Here is a 14,987-nt window from a genome sequence, read left to right as displayed (position 1 = left end):
GAAATAGTTTTTGTCAAGATGCACAGTAAGCGAACCCTTGCAATTTATAGTACATGGATTCACTTGTCAAATTATGCCAAAACCACTGATACTGCACCACATCTGAGTGCATGGTCATCAGTATGCTAATGTTCAACTATGCAGTGAAACAATCCAATTATTGAATGATGGCCACTGTACATCAGCTCTCTTATTGAATATGTGTGCAGTTAATGAGTGCAGAGCAACCAGAATACTGACACTGAGTAAATTAACACTTTGGTAAACTTAGACTGACATAAAAAGGATTGTCTCCACTCAGAACATGGACAACTGAAAAGATGAGCACATGTCGAAGGATTATTGTACTATATGTCTATCATCTTTTCTCTTTTCTCTCTCTTCTAAAGCAGCAGGAAAGTGTTGAAAGAAATAATACAGAGCACTTCATGGCCCTAGCCATGGAAATAGAATATCTTTTTGTACTGAATGCTGGTGAGTGGGTGTGAGGGCAAGAAAGTGTAGGAAGGTAAAGGGAGAAGAAACAGGCAGAGTTTACCCTTAGGGCTCATGAGGTAAGGACACTTAACTCATCGCATGCATTGCCATAGTCAACATGATTTTTATATCAGCTCTATGCTTTAGAAACAAAAGGAATAAATCATCTCCTTTTCACAAATATAAATATATTTTATGTTTAGTATATACAATAATGATTTGCCATCATCAACAACATTAGTATTGAAAGGAGAGAAAAAGCATGTCAGTAAACTCTTGCTAATGGGTACAGACACTGCAAAGACAGCCATGACTTATTGGCGTGCTCAAGCACTCTCTCTGAAGACGAAGCGAGACAATAGTAGTTTTAGTGAGAAGGCTGGTGGTGTGGCTGTGCCGTGCCATCCCGCAGTCTACTAGTCCTGAGAGCTACGAGACTCACTGTCGTCCTCCAGCTCCCATTCAAAGTTCTGGCCAGTCATTTGGTAGAACATCATGTTAAAGGGTTTGTAGAACTTGTGCAGCCGCCGAACCACGTCTGCATCAATTTTAGGGTGAGTTCTCCCTTTAGACTTGCCGAGGCATCTGGGAGTGCTGCTGTCCTCTGGCTTCTTCAGACACGGAAATCCTTTAGTTTTATTGAAGTAAAAGTGTTTGTCTGTGACGATCCGCTTCAGTCCCAAGAAGTCCTGCACTTTGGCCATCTCACCCGCGGGGTCCACAATGAGCCTCTCCCCGCTGACAAAGTGCATTTGGGAGAGAGGGAAATACTGCATCCAGCTCTCCAAGTGGAGCGCATATATTCCTATACGCAGCGCACTCCATGAGGCGTCTATGAGACCCAGCGTCCGGTTCTTAAAAGCCAGAACCTCAAAGGTGGGGATCTCAGGTTTCTTGGACAATGTCTGTGTATAGTCTGAAATGGCTCTAGTGACAGGATTACGCACCACAATAATAAGCTTGATGTCCCTGGCCATCGAGTGGATGCGCTTTGGGGCATGGTTAGTCACAAAGTAGCTGGGTGTCTTTTCCATGGTGATCTGCCCCTCCAGCGTCGAAGGCATCAGGTCTCTGGGAACACAAACAACAGAGAGAAAGGAAAGAAAGCAGCTTAGCACGGCATTTTCCTGAGCACTTGCAGTGCAAGTGAAATACCCAAGGACACAATGCAAGCAAATTTGGTACATTTATTAAGCAGTACATTATTTGAAATTACAAGTGAAAATAACTGTTATTATCACTGGACATTATGTTGTGAGGAGAAACATACAGCTAATTACATCCATGGAGTAATGTGCAGGAGATAAAAGAAAGAAGATGAAACGGCAGGCAAGCAAGTATGCTCATTGCTTAATTGACTCCATCTGTGTTACTCCAGGAGCTGTTTTGGAACTTTAATAATGAGTTCACTGCATATCATTAATACTGGGGTGCCTGGGGTATTGTTTTGTCATACATTTATTATGCATGCTAGGCTCACACTCTGTGCAAGCAGTTCTATTTCCAATGCACATGCACTTCCCCTTCAATGGGTGTAGGCAGCTCTCTTCTTCTCCTTTCTGTACTACATTTAAGGTTAGGGGCTTTTCAATGGAGGCAGCAGTGATTAATTATCAGATTCAAGTTGATAATTTGTAATACAATAGAAATGTCCCCGACTTCAGAAATCCATCTTGGGGAAAACAGGACGCCATTTGCCAATTGCCACAAACAACTCGGTCTCTGAGAATGAGTTGTAGGATGAGACGGTGCAGAGGCAAGTACATCATACGCTCAGAAGCAAGTCTTGTTTCTACAGTTTCTATTTTTGTATCAATAATAAAGCATAGCATTTGCCTCAAGCAAATCCTTATCAAATGTTTACACTGGTGTTCATTCCAATCCGTGCTGTTTTCTTTGTTTGCAGGATATGCAATTCAGTGCTAAATTGGTACATTAAATCCTCTGTGAAACACGCCGTTTATTTAACTACTAACAAATACGAGCTCAGAAGCTGCACAATATGATGTAAAGAGAAGCAGAATCCGAGCATGCAGACTGTTTTTTCCCCTCCAAATTAAGTAATGTGTGCTTGGAAATTAATGTATAAAGCAGCCAACCAAAATCCAAATCATTACATCTGGAGACTCAGAGTTAGCTGCAGAAAATTCTCTATATAAAAAGAAAATTCTCTATAATTCTTGGATAAAAGCTATTTCCTTCTCCCTGCAATATTTTTCCCATTAGGCTGCCCTGCACCACAAACCTACAGTTGTAACGATATAGTCACATCAATCATTTGCATCTTGGACATATTCTAAATTAACTGTTCACCAGCAAAGAATCCAATTTACTCTGCAAAACATGAGAGCTGTTATGCACATATCGACCACTCACACACACACATGCACCCATGGATACTGGGCTGAAAGTCTCACAAGTAGCCTGGTAATTGCATCTCAGTAACAGTATTGCCTTCCTGATGGGTAATTTCCCTCCGGATTATGTTTGTCTCTTGACAGTATAGAACTGTGGTTACTTCTGGGCCTGTAATGGGATATTAAACATATCTACAGGTAGCATAGTGACTTCGAAAGAGTATTAGTTTTCATTATATTCCATCTCTTTCCATACTTCCTCCCTTATAGTAATGAATGGCTAAAGATTTTTGTAACCTTTCAAGGACTTCAGCCTCATCTGCCACTTCACTACAAAGTACAGTAGGCGGTCTGAGGGTGCAGCATCACCATGTATGGTGATTAAAAAGAAAAAGCGCTCAAATATACCACAGCGAATCACCTTGAAACAACTGGTATGCTACTACATGGACATGAGCTGCAGCATCTCACTGGTAATGTGCTGTGCATCTTTGGAGCATATCCAATTGACAGGACAGATGTACAATGTTCAAGGTTACCTTTTTGAAGGTGTGCACATAACAAGCTATTGCCCTCACTGGGCTCAACGCTAATCATCACACATTTAATTACAAAACAATGGAAACTGCACATGCCAAATAATTTGTTATTATGGTTTTGATTGGGAATCAGTCATGGATCATGTACGTCTAAAATGTCTATGGGATGGTGAGGCAGGTTAAAAAAACCTTAATGCTGATAAACAAGCTATTTTCTCCATGCATGGCAAATGACTTCTCTGGCCTTGTGGAACCGGAGTGAACAAGTTAACTTAAGTTAATTTGCTTTTGTTCTTCTCTGCATCAGCTGTTCAGCTCAACACAGGTCATTCAGGTGGGTTGGTAAATGAAATCCATAGCGCTAAAGAGACCCGGCAAACCATCTGCTGTTTACTACCCTCAGACCGTGAACATACCATGTAACATTTATTTTCTTGCAATTTCAACACGTGTCCAAAGCTTCATTTAAATAGCAAACAGAAGCATGAGGATACGTGTGCTTAATACTTGGAGTAACCATTAATGATCTCTACCATGAGAGGCATGCTACGGTATGCCTGCAAGAGCATTGTTGCATTGACATCTATAGCAGATCATGCAGAAGTATTAATAGCAACTCGTGCAGAATGTGACTGTGATACTTCACTGCAAATAAAATAGTTAAAATTTCCTTTAAAAACATCCGAATGCCTTCTCATTACCGTTGTACAATTTGTAAAAATACTCACAAAAGCCAGATACATTAAATGTAGCTAAAACATTTATCCAAGCCAGACAACATATGTATAGACAGAAAATCAACCTTTAAAACTACATTCCACTAGTTGTATCGAGGCCGTGTACTATAACTTCGGAAGGAAATCCATTTCACACCCACTCGACAAAAAATTCAGATCCAGAGGATGCCCAGTCGTCTCTAAAGGTTGATTTGTCATTCAGAACGTGCAGGATACCAAATCACAGCAAATTTCTGTGTTTGTTAAGACAGAAACCAATCTTCGCAGATAATCATAACTCTTCATGCCTTAACGCCCACTGCAAAAGTGGTGTGGAACATGCTCAGGCATTCAGCTCGATGTTTCATTATGCTCTGTCAAACTAGTGCATGGGGAATATTTTGAGGCATGATGAGGTGAGGGATGACACTAATTTACATTCCCAGATACTAATAGGTCCAAGCTGTTTCTGGAGGGATAGGGTTTCTCCAGAGAAGCTCAGTTGTTTCTAATAAACTCTGACAGAGAAATAAAAGCTCTCCCATACTCTCATTTGGATTGATCATGGCTCAGCCGCAGAGTATCAATCCCCCAAGCTTCTTCCATGTCATGTCAAATCCAATCAATTATTCTAAAGGAGTCCACTTATTATAAGCTCCCCGAGTCCTTGGAGAGCACATTCTGGAGACGGTACCAGAGATGTGAGCAGACCGCTGTGATCCTCTAAATTATTCCTAAAAAATAATATGATGATTTTGAAGTTTGAAGTAATGAAATGTCTCATGTTTTGTGTTCTGTCGGTATTGACTCTGTAGATGTAGAGTAATGCCTCTTTAATGGCGGTGCTAGAATATTTGCCTTTTGTGGAAGAAACATTTTATTTCAGTTTAATGAAGGGAAGTTGAAAGATGAACCTTTCATTAATCATCAATTTTGTGTTAACTATTTTTTTGAAAAAAGTTGTCTGGACATGAAAATTCAAAATTCAATTCATGAAGACTCAAAAAATCATTTTCTCACTAAACCAGAGCCTGAACTCTCAGTACAGACACACAATAGCAAACAAATGGTAATTGTATTGCGGTGTTACCCTGACTCCGACCTCAAATATTAACTGAGGGTGCTCTTCATCAACAACAGTCAGTCAGGACATTTGAAGTGAGAGATACTGTGGTCAGTTTGCAATGAGTAATCCCATTATTACACCCGGAGTCTCATGTCTGTGACAGCAGCACAAAGAACAAAGACACTGGGTTACTGAGAAGTGGAGAAAATAATAATTAAAAAAATTTAAAAAGGAAAAAAAGAAAAAACGGTCGGTCAAATGAGTCATTCGTAACCCTGCTCTCAACAAGTAGATGCGCACATGTTTGGCACACACAAAAACAAGCCTACAGGCCAGAGCAAAGGGTCCTAGTGGGTCTGTTATGGAGTGGGAGGCATTGTTTTGTCACGGTTAAGGTGCACATTTTAGGAGGAAAACAAATACAGAGTACGCTGCCATTCGCAGTGATCAGATCAGGCTCAAGTAATGGTGGAGAGTTTGGTTTGTTTTTGTTTTTCTCCATCTCAATCTGACCTTTTCACCAGAGTGTAGTGGAAGGATCCTTTAGGTGGGCTTGCCTTGGAGCTATCCACTGGATCTAGTTATGTAATATACACAGACCTACAGTAAGCTAAATTATTTTGTCCTTTACATGAATATTTTCTTCTGTTTAATGTCAAGCAAGTTGTCACTCAGAAAAGATGAAAAACCTTGCTGCTCCATGCACTTGCGAAAAACCATGCCTATGACTGTAATATTTTCTAACATAATCTTTAATGAGCATGAAGCAGCAACATATTTCATTATATCTTCCGCCTTCACAATCTAACTTTACGTACATACGTTGTCTGTGAACATTTTACTGATATTTTCAGTATCAACACATTTGCGACTTGTCAAATACATAAATTAACAACACAGCCTCATTACGTTAATAGAACACGTAATCCAGTCACAATTATGTTTCCTTCAAAACCTATTTGCTGTTGCTGTTTAGTTTATGGAAATGGGATTTCTAGGAGACAGGGTTGTCTTGGGGGCTGTGGTTTGTGGTGCTGTTGAATTGTGCTGCTTTATGCTGAGAAGTGTTTCTAATATTTTCTCCACCCCGTTTGTATTAATAAGCTATGAAAACCTCAAGCTACTTCTGCCTTTGCTTCTGAGAGACAACCGCAGCCAAAATTAGCATTTTCACGAGGGTTGCCTGTCAGGTAAACATAAACGTAAGTGCTCAGGACCTTTGAAGCAACCCATTTTTTATAATTCAACCTCTATGAGTGATGTGAACACAAGATTTTCTGCCAAAGTTTGAACAGTCTTGTGTTTTCTCATGTGGGAGATTTCTATATTTCTGTTTGTCTTTTGACTTTTGGTGTGGCTCGGTTGGACATAGCTGATATCATGTACTGTGCACAACAAGTCCTTCAACCTAAACCGGCCATAAAGGCCTTGGATACGCACCATTGGAGCCTACTAGCGGCAGGCGTAGCAGACTTTGTCCTCATAGTAACAATAATAAGCACGTGGTTAAGGTTGTGGAATCATCACAGTTTGGTTAGGTTTAGGCACAAAAACAACTTGATTAGGTTTCGCAAAAGATCTTAGTAATGGATCAGAGTCCATCTCTCTCATTTCCCACTGATTAAATGTTTAAACATTTAGAGTCTGGTGGTGGGATATATGCCAAATTATCCTGTCTTAAATTCATTTATAATCATTATTACTGTTGGTGTGTCGTGAGCTCAGTTAGTTTTAGTGACAAGCAAACCATGTCCGTTGAATGGCAAGAAGAATAAAATGGTGAGACTAATCAAAACACAACACAGCCTCCCCACTCTAAATAAGCCCATTATACTCGTACTGCTTCAGGACTGTGGGCTTTGACAGAATAGTTGAGGACAGAAATGACAGCTGGTCCTGATCAAAACCTTATTCCCCGCTCTCTTCCCGAGATCCCCTAAAGACTGTCCCCCTTCCAACGGTGGGCAAGCCAGGTACTTCTCTTCTCCTCACATCACCAGACTGCAGCGCCGGGATCTGAAACTGTGCTCAGATGCCCTTTGGACATAAAACATCATGAAATAAAGTGCGGCGATGAGAGAAACTGGGAAGATGTTTGGAATGCTGCATCACCATGCATCATTAGTCCATAACAGTGTATATGTCTATTTTTAACTGTATTAAAGTCCGTGGAGAGAATGGAAGCAATTTTATCTCAAATCAAAGACTCAAAGGATATTGCTGTTTTCAACTTCAGTGTCTAGTTTTAATGTTACAGACTATAAAAGGGCACTGATTTCTCCTCACAAACCTAAATATACAGCACAGACCCTAAACCTAAAATAATATTCTTACATAATGGATCATCTGTGCTCTGATAAAACAACAGCAATCTGCCACTCCTCTGAAAGATGATTTTCTTCTTTTATTGTTATTTGCCTGTTTGTTTATTTGCCTTTAGATGAGCTGGTGACAGCTCTTCAGGCTACACTCATACAATTTGATCACAATTGCCCTCAATATTCTGTTATTGATGTTGCCACTACAAAAACAAGCAGTTGGGATGTGCTGATCCCCGCTTTGCAGCAACAGCAAGCAAACCCATAGAAAATGAGAGCTCGCCACTTTCACTAAACAAAAGCAGAAAACTATTACCTGAAACACAAAGTCCCAACTATGTATTGTTTAATGTGCTATGATGGTTCAAAGAGTATCGTATGAGTTTAAAAATATAAAGCATTCTACCTTTTTTCTATATTAAACAACAAAGAGTTTTTCATCCATCTCTGCGTCTTCCGTAATTGGAAGTCAAACCTGAATACGTCAAAGTCAAAGGCTAAAATTTACATCCTGGAAATGTTGCAGATCCGGCTCAGTTAAGCAGAACCAATTAATATGACAGTTTGAACATGATAGATTTCCTTGCCTGAGCTGGTACTGTAGAATCTAATCGTATTACTGAAGCTGACCACAGATAAAACTCTGCAGCGAACTGACCGCAGCATGTGTAGCAACATTTTACAAAAATTCTCCTTTATTGCTCATGTAAGCTCATTTATTACATGACATATTCATGAGATTTTGTATTTGTATTAAGTAGGTTTATCGGAGGAAAGTGAAGTCCAAAAGTACGTGTAAATTTATCAAGTGTAATTTTCACAATGAGAGCATTCCTGGCATCTGACATTTTTAATTTCCAATTACACTCCGCATACCAGGCCTGCGGTGATACAACATCTGACAAGTTGTTTTTGAAGTGCCATACGAAGATACTGGACTTGCTTGATGTTCTTGAAAACATTGACCTCTCATCCGAAAGGCTCAATGTCAGTATGAAGAATCCTTTGGGATGAGAGGTGAAGCGTTTTCAAGCACCTCAAGCAAGTCCAGCTGCCTTTGTATAGCACTTAGAAATACCATGACCTGGCTGCATGAGAATCTTGGCAGACATCTGACAAGATGACAAGACTGAAGGGCATCCATACTGTGTGGGTAAATAAGTGGCTAGAGAAGACGTAAACTGCTGATGATGCCTGAACGTGAACCTTTCAAAGAAATTATCTATCACAACAACGTTTTTCTCCATTTTTTTCCAATTCATTATGGGAGTGTAGGTCAGTGTGGCATCCCAAAGGAAGAGGCTGCACAAACTCTTTCCATTTTCTGTGACATTAGCACTATGGGCCTTTATCAACAGTGCCTTTTCCTGTTCATCTCCATTTAATTTTTTTTCTTTCGAAATCGATTCATTGAGGGGATTTAATGCAGACCAGCAGTGGACTAATAACTGTATAAAAAAGTCCCTGAATTATAATTCTTCTGTGTTTCCTCTGCAGTAGCGTTCCCATCACCAGGAGTGCTACCAATATATTGTGACTCATGCCTGACCCCTTGTTATAATGGGCACATGTGCAGCAGCAGCACACTGACATGGAATAGCAGCGGAATGTGTATTGATCCTGCTATTTAAATGGTGATGCAACTTTAAGGGCATTAAAATGAGTTTAAAACAGCTAAATGTGTGTGAAGTGTTTGGTCAGCAGTTTACTGCGGCAATGGGTCAGCAACTACATGTGACAAACGGAAATGATTTTCTCTCTTGAGAGCGGGTGAGAGTCTATTCTATTGGATGAGTTTGGCAGCCTGCTGGTGTGTGTGATCTCGGATGATTTCGTACGCTCCACCACCGTATGATACCGCGCTTATAACCTTTTGTAAACAGTGTATTACTTTTTGAACATGGTGTGAATAATGTGTGATAAGTTACTATAGAGCATGATGATGCTGTTAAGAAATTGCCAGACTGTTGTTCTTGGGAATGGAGTCCTCACTGAACCCTGCCTGTTTGTGTTAATCCTTTTAAATATCATCCAGGCTCTGGGTATATATTAAATAGTTCGACACTTAGGAATATTTCACACATACTATTCCTATGCTTGAGAATGTGTCTCTCAACAGACAAAGAAAAAAACAAGGAGAGAGGCATGAAATAAAGTGTAATAAAGTGTATTACCTTTTGTATGAGAGATTTAGCTGCTCCCTGTCTCTACTTCTTTGCACAAAGATCTCTCACATATTTTGCTGCAAAGGCACCTTAAATAGCAATCAAACACAGTTGCACAAGTGCAATTTGTTTCGGTTGCTGTGGCAGGTCATCTGGGCAGGTTTGCCCACCCCACTCCTCACTGTAAAATATTAATGTTGGCTGAAGTGATAGAAGAGAAAGGGGATGGAAATGGGTCTTCGGTAAATATGGGGAAAGGCTAAAGTGTGACTTATCAGTGCTTATTTTAGAAGCACATGGAGGTTTTTGAATTCATATTACTGTTTTTCGACAGATCGACATCAGCTGATCAATCCGTACATTTATTTTTGTCTAGCTTTGTCAACCAACGCGGATTAGCTTGAAATGAAACCCATTCAAGAATTTAAGTTGCACACACTGTTGTTTCATACTGGTGACGGGGGAAATACGAACTCCCTCCTAAACAACAGGAACATCAAAACTGATCAGCTAAGGCCTGGGGCACCTAAAGAAGTGTACATAACATAAATCTCTAATGCTATTACATTAAAATGTCTATCCTAAGGTATTCACTCAATTATAAGGGGTTATACTGTGTTATTCCTCATTCTTATTTATGTATTTAAACTGTTTGATTCCAAATTAATTAAATTGTTTTAGAAAAAAAAAAGTAAATCACCCTTAAAAAAGGAATTGTGACCTTAAACAGGTACTCTGTTAAACTGTATTCCATATAAGATCTTGGTTTTTTTTGTTTTTGTTTCAAAAACTGAAAAGAAATGACCAGAGATTACCCCAATGAACTTGTGAAGGATAATCCCAGTGCCAAACAATTAAAATTTGCATGCATTCATTGTGCCTAGATGTTTTGCATTCATTGAGCCCCAGGCTGCCTTGCAGCAATCTGCTGGAACAATGTTGCTGCCTGTGTGTGTTGCTCATAAGCTTTCCCTGTAATGTTTGAAACTTGTAAAGAAAACTCATATTAAAAATACCTTTCAGTAAGAAATGAACTCTGATTAATTCCCTGACTAATGTGATGGGGACAAGTTGATGCAAATATAGTATTATGCACATGTTAAATTTTTTGAGAGCTCTTTCTTTAATATTAACAGTGGAAGTGTCTGTATTGTAAGTCCTGAGAGTGAAACCCGTTATCAGCAGAGCCTGGGGGACTTCTACAGCCAGACTGCACTTTGAAAATGACACTTAACACACAGCACTGCGAACAAACATTTGGACCGTCATTTGCAAGAAAAACGATTCTCCTTTTCATCTGATTTTCATCACTGACAACACCACTTGAACCTTTAAAACCTTTAACATTGTCTTGGCCTGTTGAACCAGTTTATTGATCGGGCTGAGAAAGCTGATGAGAATCACAATGTACAATTATTTAACAATACACCCTTGAATCCTTGGCATAGGTGAGTGCACTCTAGTTTACACATATATACTGGTAGTAATTAACTTCGTCATCAATGTGATTCAACAGCTGGAACGGTCTAGAGGGAGCTCTAATTTAAGTGCAGCAACAAACTGAACTGTTAAAAATAAATTACTACTGAACGGTTTGAGAAGTTTTTGAACTAGAACTAGAAATGGCTATTTAAATGCAAAAAGTGTAAAAAAAAACGACTGAGCTGCTAAATATCAATTAACCAAGAGGCATTCTTCATATGCCAGCATTTGTAAATGAAGTGTCACAGCTGAAATGTCCGCTGTATCTAAAGTAGGTTAAAAAGTTGTTAAAGTTGACATTATGATGCTTTGATTCAGCACACAGATGAAAGAGTGGAATCACATCCCAGATAATAACTTTTACAATAAATGGAATGTGGCAAATAAATGACAAATGAGTATCGCTTGAAATGTTTTACAGTTGTTTTACACAAGAAATTATCAGTCATTTATTAGAAACTGTAATGTAATTACAGTTGCAATTACATTTCTTGTCAAAATACATCATATGCGCAAAGATATTTTAAAAAGGTGCATCATTTTATGTCCCTGTGATCTAAATTTGTGTTGCACTGTAACATCTGGATGCAAGGAAATGGGCTGCTGAGAATGTTATAATCATGCAGACAAGGCCTAAGCTGCTCCATTACGGACTAAGCTGACCTATCAGTGGGGCTTTTGCTAATCCAAATTGTGCTTTAGCTGGCAGAGATTGCTCAATTCAGACTGTCTGCGTGGAGGAAAAAAAAACCCTAAAATAGTTCACCTGCCACGTGAGCTATCACTTATAAGATATGTATCTCCCAGTATCATATGTGCACAAAAGCTGAGCTATTTTCTTCAGTCAGAAAGGCTCATTTTCAGGGGAGGATATTCCATTTGCTCAACATATAAATGCTAGCTACAACCAGTTCAGAGTGCCTTAAGCGTGTTTTCATTTGACACAAACGAAATAACCGCAGCTGCCGTGCTTACATCATGCTTAAATTTGCTGAGTGACAATTATATTTACTACGGCAGACGGTGGAAAGCATAGAAAAGGTACTTTAATGTAAGAATCTCTATGTTTACTTGTAGGAGCACATGAATGCTTTCTCTTATGTCCGACAAAAAGCCTCTTTTGGGTCCATCACTTTTGGGAAATGCAAAAACACAATTTAGCATCCTCAAAACATTCTGTTTTTACTTTGACTTTTGTACAGACGCCAGACATTAGCTAAGGTTAGCTGCTTTATTCCAGTAACTACAGTTAATATCAGTAGCTCACAGACATGACACAGGGGAAATTAATTTGCTACAGCCATATAATGGTTGGTTATTTAATCACTGTTAGATTTAATCTAACACCTTAATCTCAGTGGGTTTCTTCTCCTCTTGGAGTTTCATAACTGCAAAAGACTGAAGGCATTAGAGACAGAGTCCACTATGTAAAGGACTCTGCAATATGAGTGGGTTTAATTCGCTGTCAGAAAGAAAACATGTCTAAACAACCAGTCCATTAAATGTCTCTCTTTATAGAGGAATGGCTCCAAATGATGGCATCTGAGTGTTTTTGGTTTCGGTCATGTATATTTGATCATTCTCAGGATCAAAGCATGGCAAGTGCCGCCCCACTCTCACTAAATCATAGACTTGCAACCATAATATTAGGTGAAAACCAACTCAAGAGCTCAATTTACTGCACAGAAAGCCTCTGAAGGACTTCTAACCTGTTTATTGTGGCTGTTCTGCAGTAACTCTGCTGGTTACAGCCCCAAAACCTGCAGAAAAAATATTCTTTATCATTGAGGTAATGGACAGACAACACCTCAGCTGTGAAATGGCTGCTGCAACTCATTGAACATTTAGCTGATTTTCAATACTCAAGATGGCAGAAGATATGAGGATGTAATCCTTGAATGGATCATGGTATAGCCCTCAGCCCTTTGAGCTTGTTTGAGCACTTCCAGTAAACCCCAGTACACACCCTTAATCTCCCCGGCAGAGATAGTTTGACACAGAAAGTGAATCTGCCATAAACACACATGACAAATGCAGGATAATGTTTTAGAGATATACAGATTAACTTGTGTAATCCAGGCTGGTAAAAGGGAGAGCTTAAAGAGAAATGTGTCAAATGTTTATAGATAGAATGAAACCAAATACTGTATTAAAACTTAATCTCCAAAGGCTTTTTTTCTATTGTTATCCTCACATATTCTGTTCTATTTTGGGAAGGTAAGGGAGATCAATAAAAACTCATTCAACAACCAATAGTGTTAGTAACCTAAATAAAAAATACTTCACAAAATCCTGGGACAAAAATTAAATCACACATTTAACTTGACTTAAGCTACTTTTTCATTAGTTGTTTTGCTGCAGACAGAGTTAATGTTTTTAAACTCAAATTGTCATGCAAATGGATTTGAATATATGTCAGTTTCAATCAGTACAAAGGACAAAATTCTTCTTTGAATAAATGTCCATGATGAAAGAAAAATACGGGTAAAAAAAATTCAGTCATCTTCATCCACATGGTTTTTGTGCTTCAGCATCACACAGCAATTTGCAATCAATTTAAAAGACAAGGGTTTCAAACACAAAATGATGTCCACTGCCCTAAACACATAAACAGATGTTGTTCTTGTGGGAGATAAAGATGTGCAGCCATTTCACTGCTTTCATTTGATGTACGTTACATTGCTGTTTTATTTTTACATGGAAAACAATATCCATGGTTTTAAATGTTTAATGTGCATTGCTGGGAGTTAACAGGCTGCATGTCTTGTGACTGTAGCAACATGGGAACCATTTGCTTTGAGGTAACATATGGTTGATGCCCTGGAAACCATGTAGCCTGCAGCAGCTGCACCACCTGCACCTGAGGGTAGCAAGAGTGTGGTAATCCAGACTGTACCTCAACCTGCTCAACAATGCCTTTGGTAGCCTCTGTGCAAAGAATTCTAAACAGTATCTCCTATCAGTTTCCACATGAAGGATGAAATTAAAACTTCTCCAGAATGTCCAGGTATGAGCCACAACATTTATTCCAAGCTGGGTAAATTTTGGTAATGGTAGCGCCAGCGTTATGGTTCAGATTTGGCCGCAAGAATCTAAACCACATTCCCAATTCTGTGTCACAGCTTGGCTGTTTATTTGGCCCACATCTCTGCCAAAGCAAATTTGCTGACTGGATAATGCACTAAGAGACATACAGTGCACCACAATCCCAATGCACATGCTAATGTACTGATAAATGCATATTTACAAAGCAATGTATAGACTGTAGGGTCTGTTGAACCTAAATTCCTGTTGTCCGTGCACCATGTTTGTCAGTACTTACTAGGTTAAAAAGTAAATTAACCGGGCCTTTCTGAACCTCTGCTATACTCAAAAAATTTCTGCGCATTGATTGTATCTGAACATTTTCTGTAGCCAGAGGGGAATGGCTCTGATTTCATTGTCCTGATGGAATGGATCTCGGAAGTGTACTTAGTTAAAACCTATTTAATTACAAAACTGCCTGATTGGTTGATCACGGCATAGTTCTGTATGTTGACAGGTTTCATTTTCTAGGAAGCAAACCTATTGCTGACCATGAATTAATCAATATCCAACACTTACACTAGGTACGCTTCAAAGACACAGTATAAATGAGTTAAAGAAAATTGTCCATATGGGCTGAGTAGCATGTTTTAGTTACTTGCGATTCCTGCTCTGCTATCTCTAGCTGCCTGCATTTCACATCAGTATTCAATTAAGCACTGTGATCAGATGATTTGGCAGAGCAAACTGCATTGCAGCTTTTTAATGCTTATCCCGGTGTAATGCAAAAAATCTTACACTGAAGCTATATTACAAAGACTACATTTTTCTCTAATAAATGTA

The 14,987-nt window shown here is 39.1% G+C and overlaps 1 protein-coding gene across 1 annotated transcript in view; it reads right to left on the bottom strand.

Annotated features, from left to right (window-relative positions):
• Positions 1–893: 893 nt before the first annotated feature.
• The window catches only part of hs3st4 (heparan sulfate (glucosamine) 3-O-sulfotransferase 4), a 70,931-nt gene continuing 56,837 nt past the window's right edge, over positions 894–14,987 (bottom strand). Inside the window, exon 2 of the mRNA XM_040123587.1 lies at positions 894–1,548. Within this exon, the coding sequence (XP_039979521.1) occupies positions 894–1,548 (655 nt within the window). The remainder of the gene's footprint in view (positions 1,549–14,987) is intronic.

This window comes from Xiphias gladius, chromosome 3, assembly GCF_016859285.1.
Source record: "Xiphias gladius isolate SHS-SW01 ecotype Sanya breed wild chromosome 3, ASM1685928v1, whole genome shotgun sequence".
NCBI classification, from domain to species: Eukaryota; Metazoa; Chordata; class Actinopteri; order Istiophoriformes; family Xiphiidae; genus Xiphias; species Xiphias gladius.
Note: the sequence above shows the minus strand (reverse complement) of the source record. Positions and strands in the feature narration are given on the sequence as shown.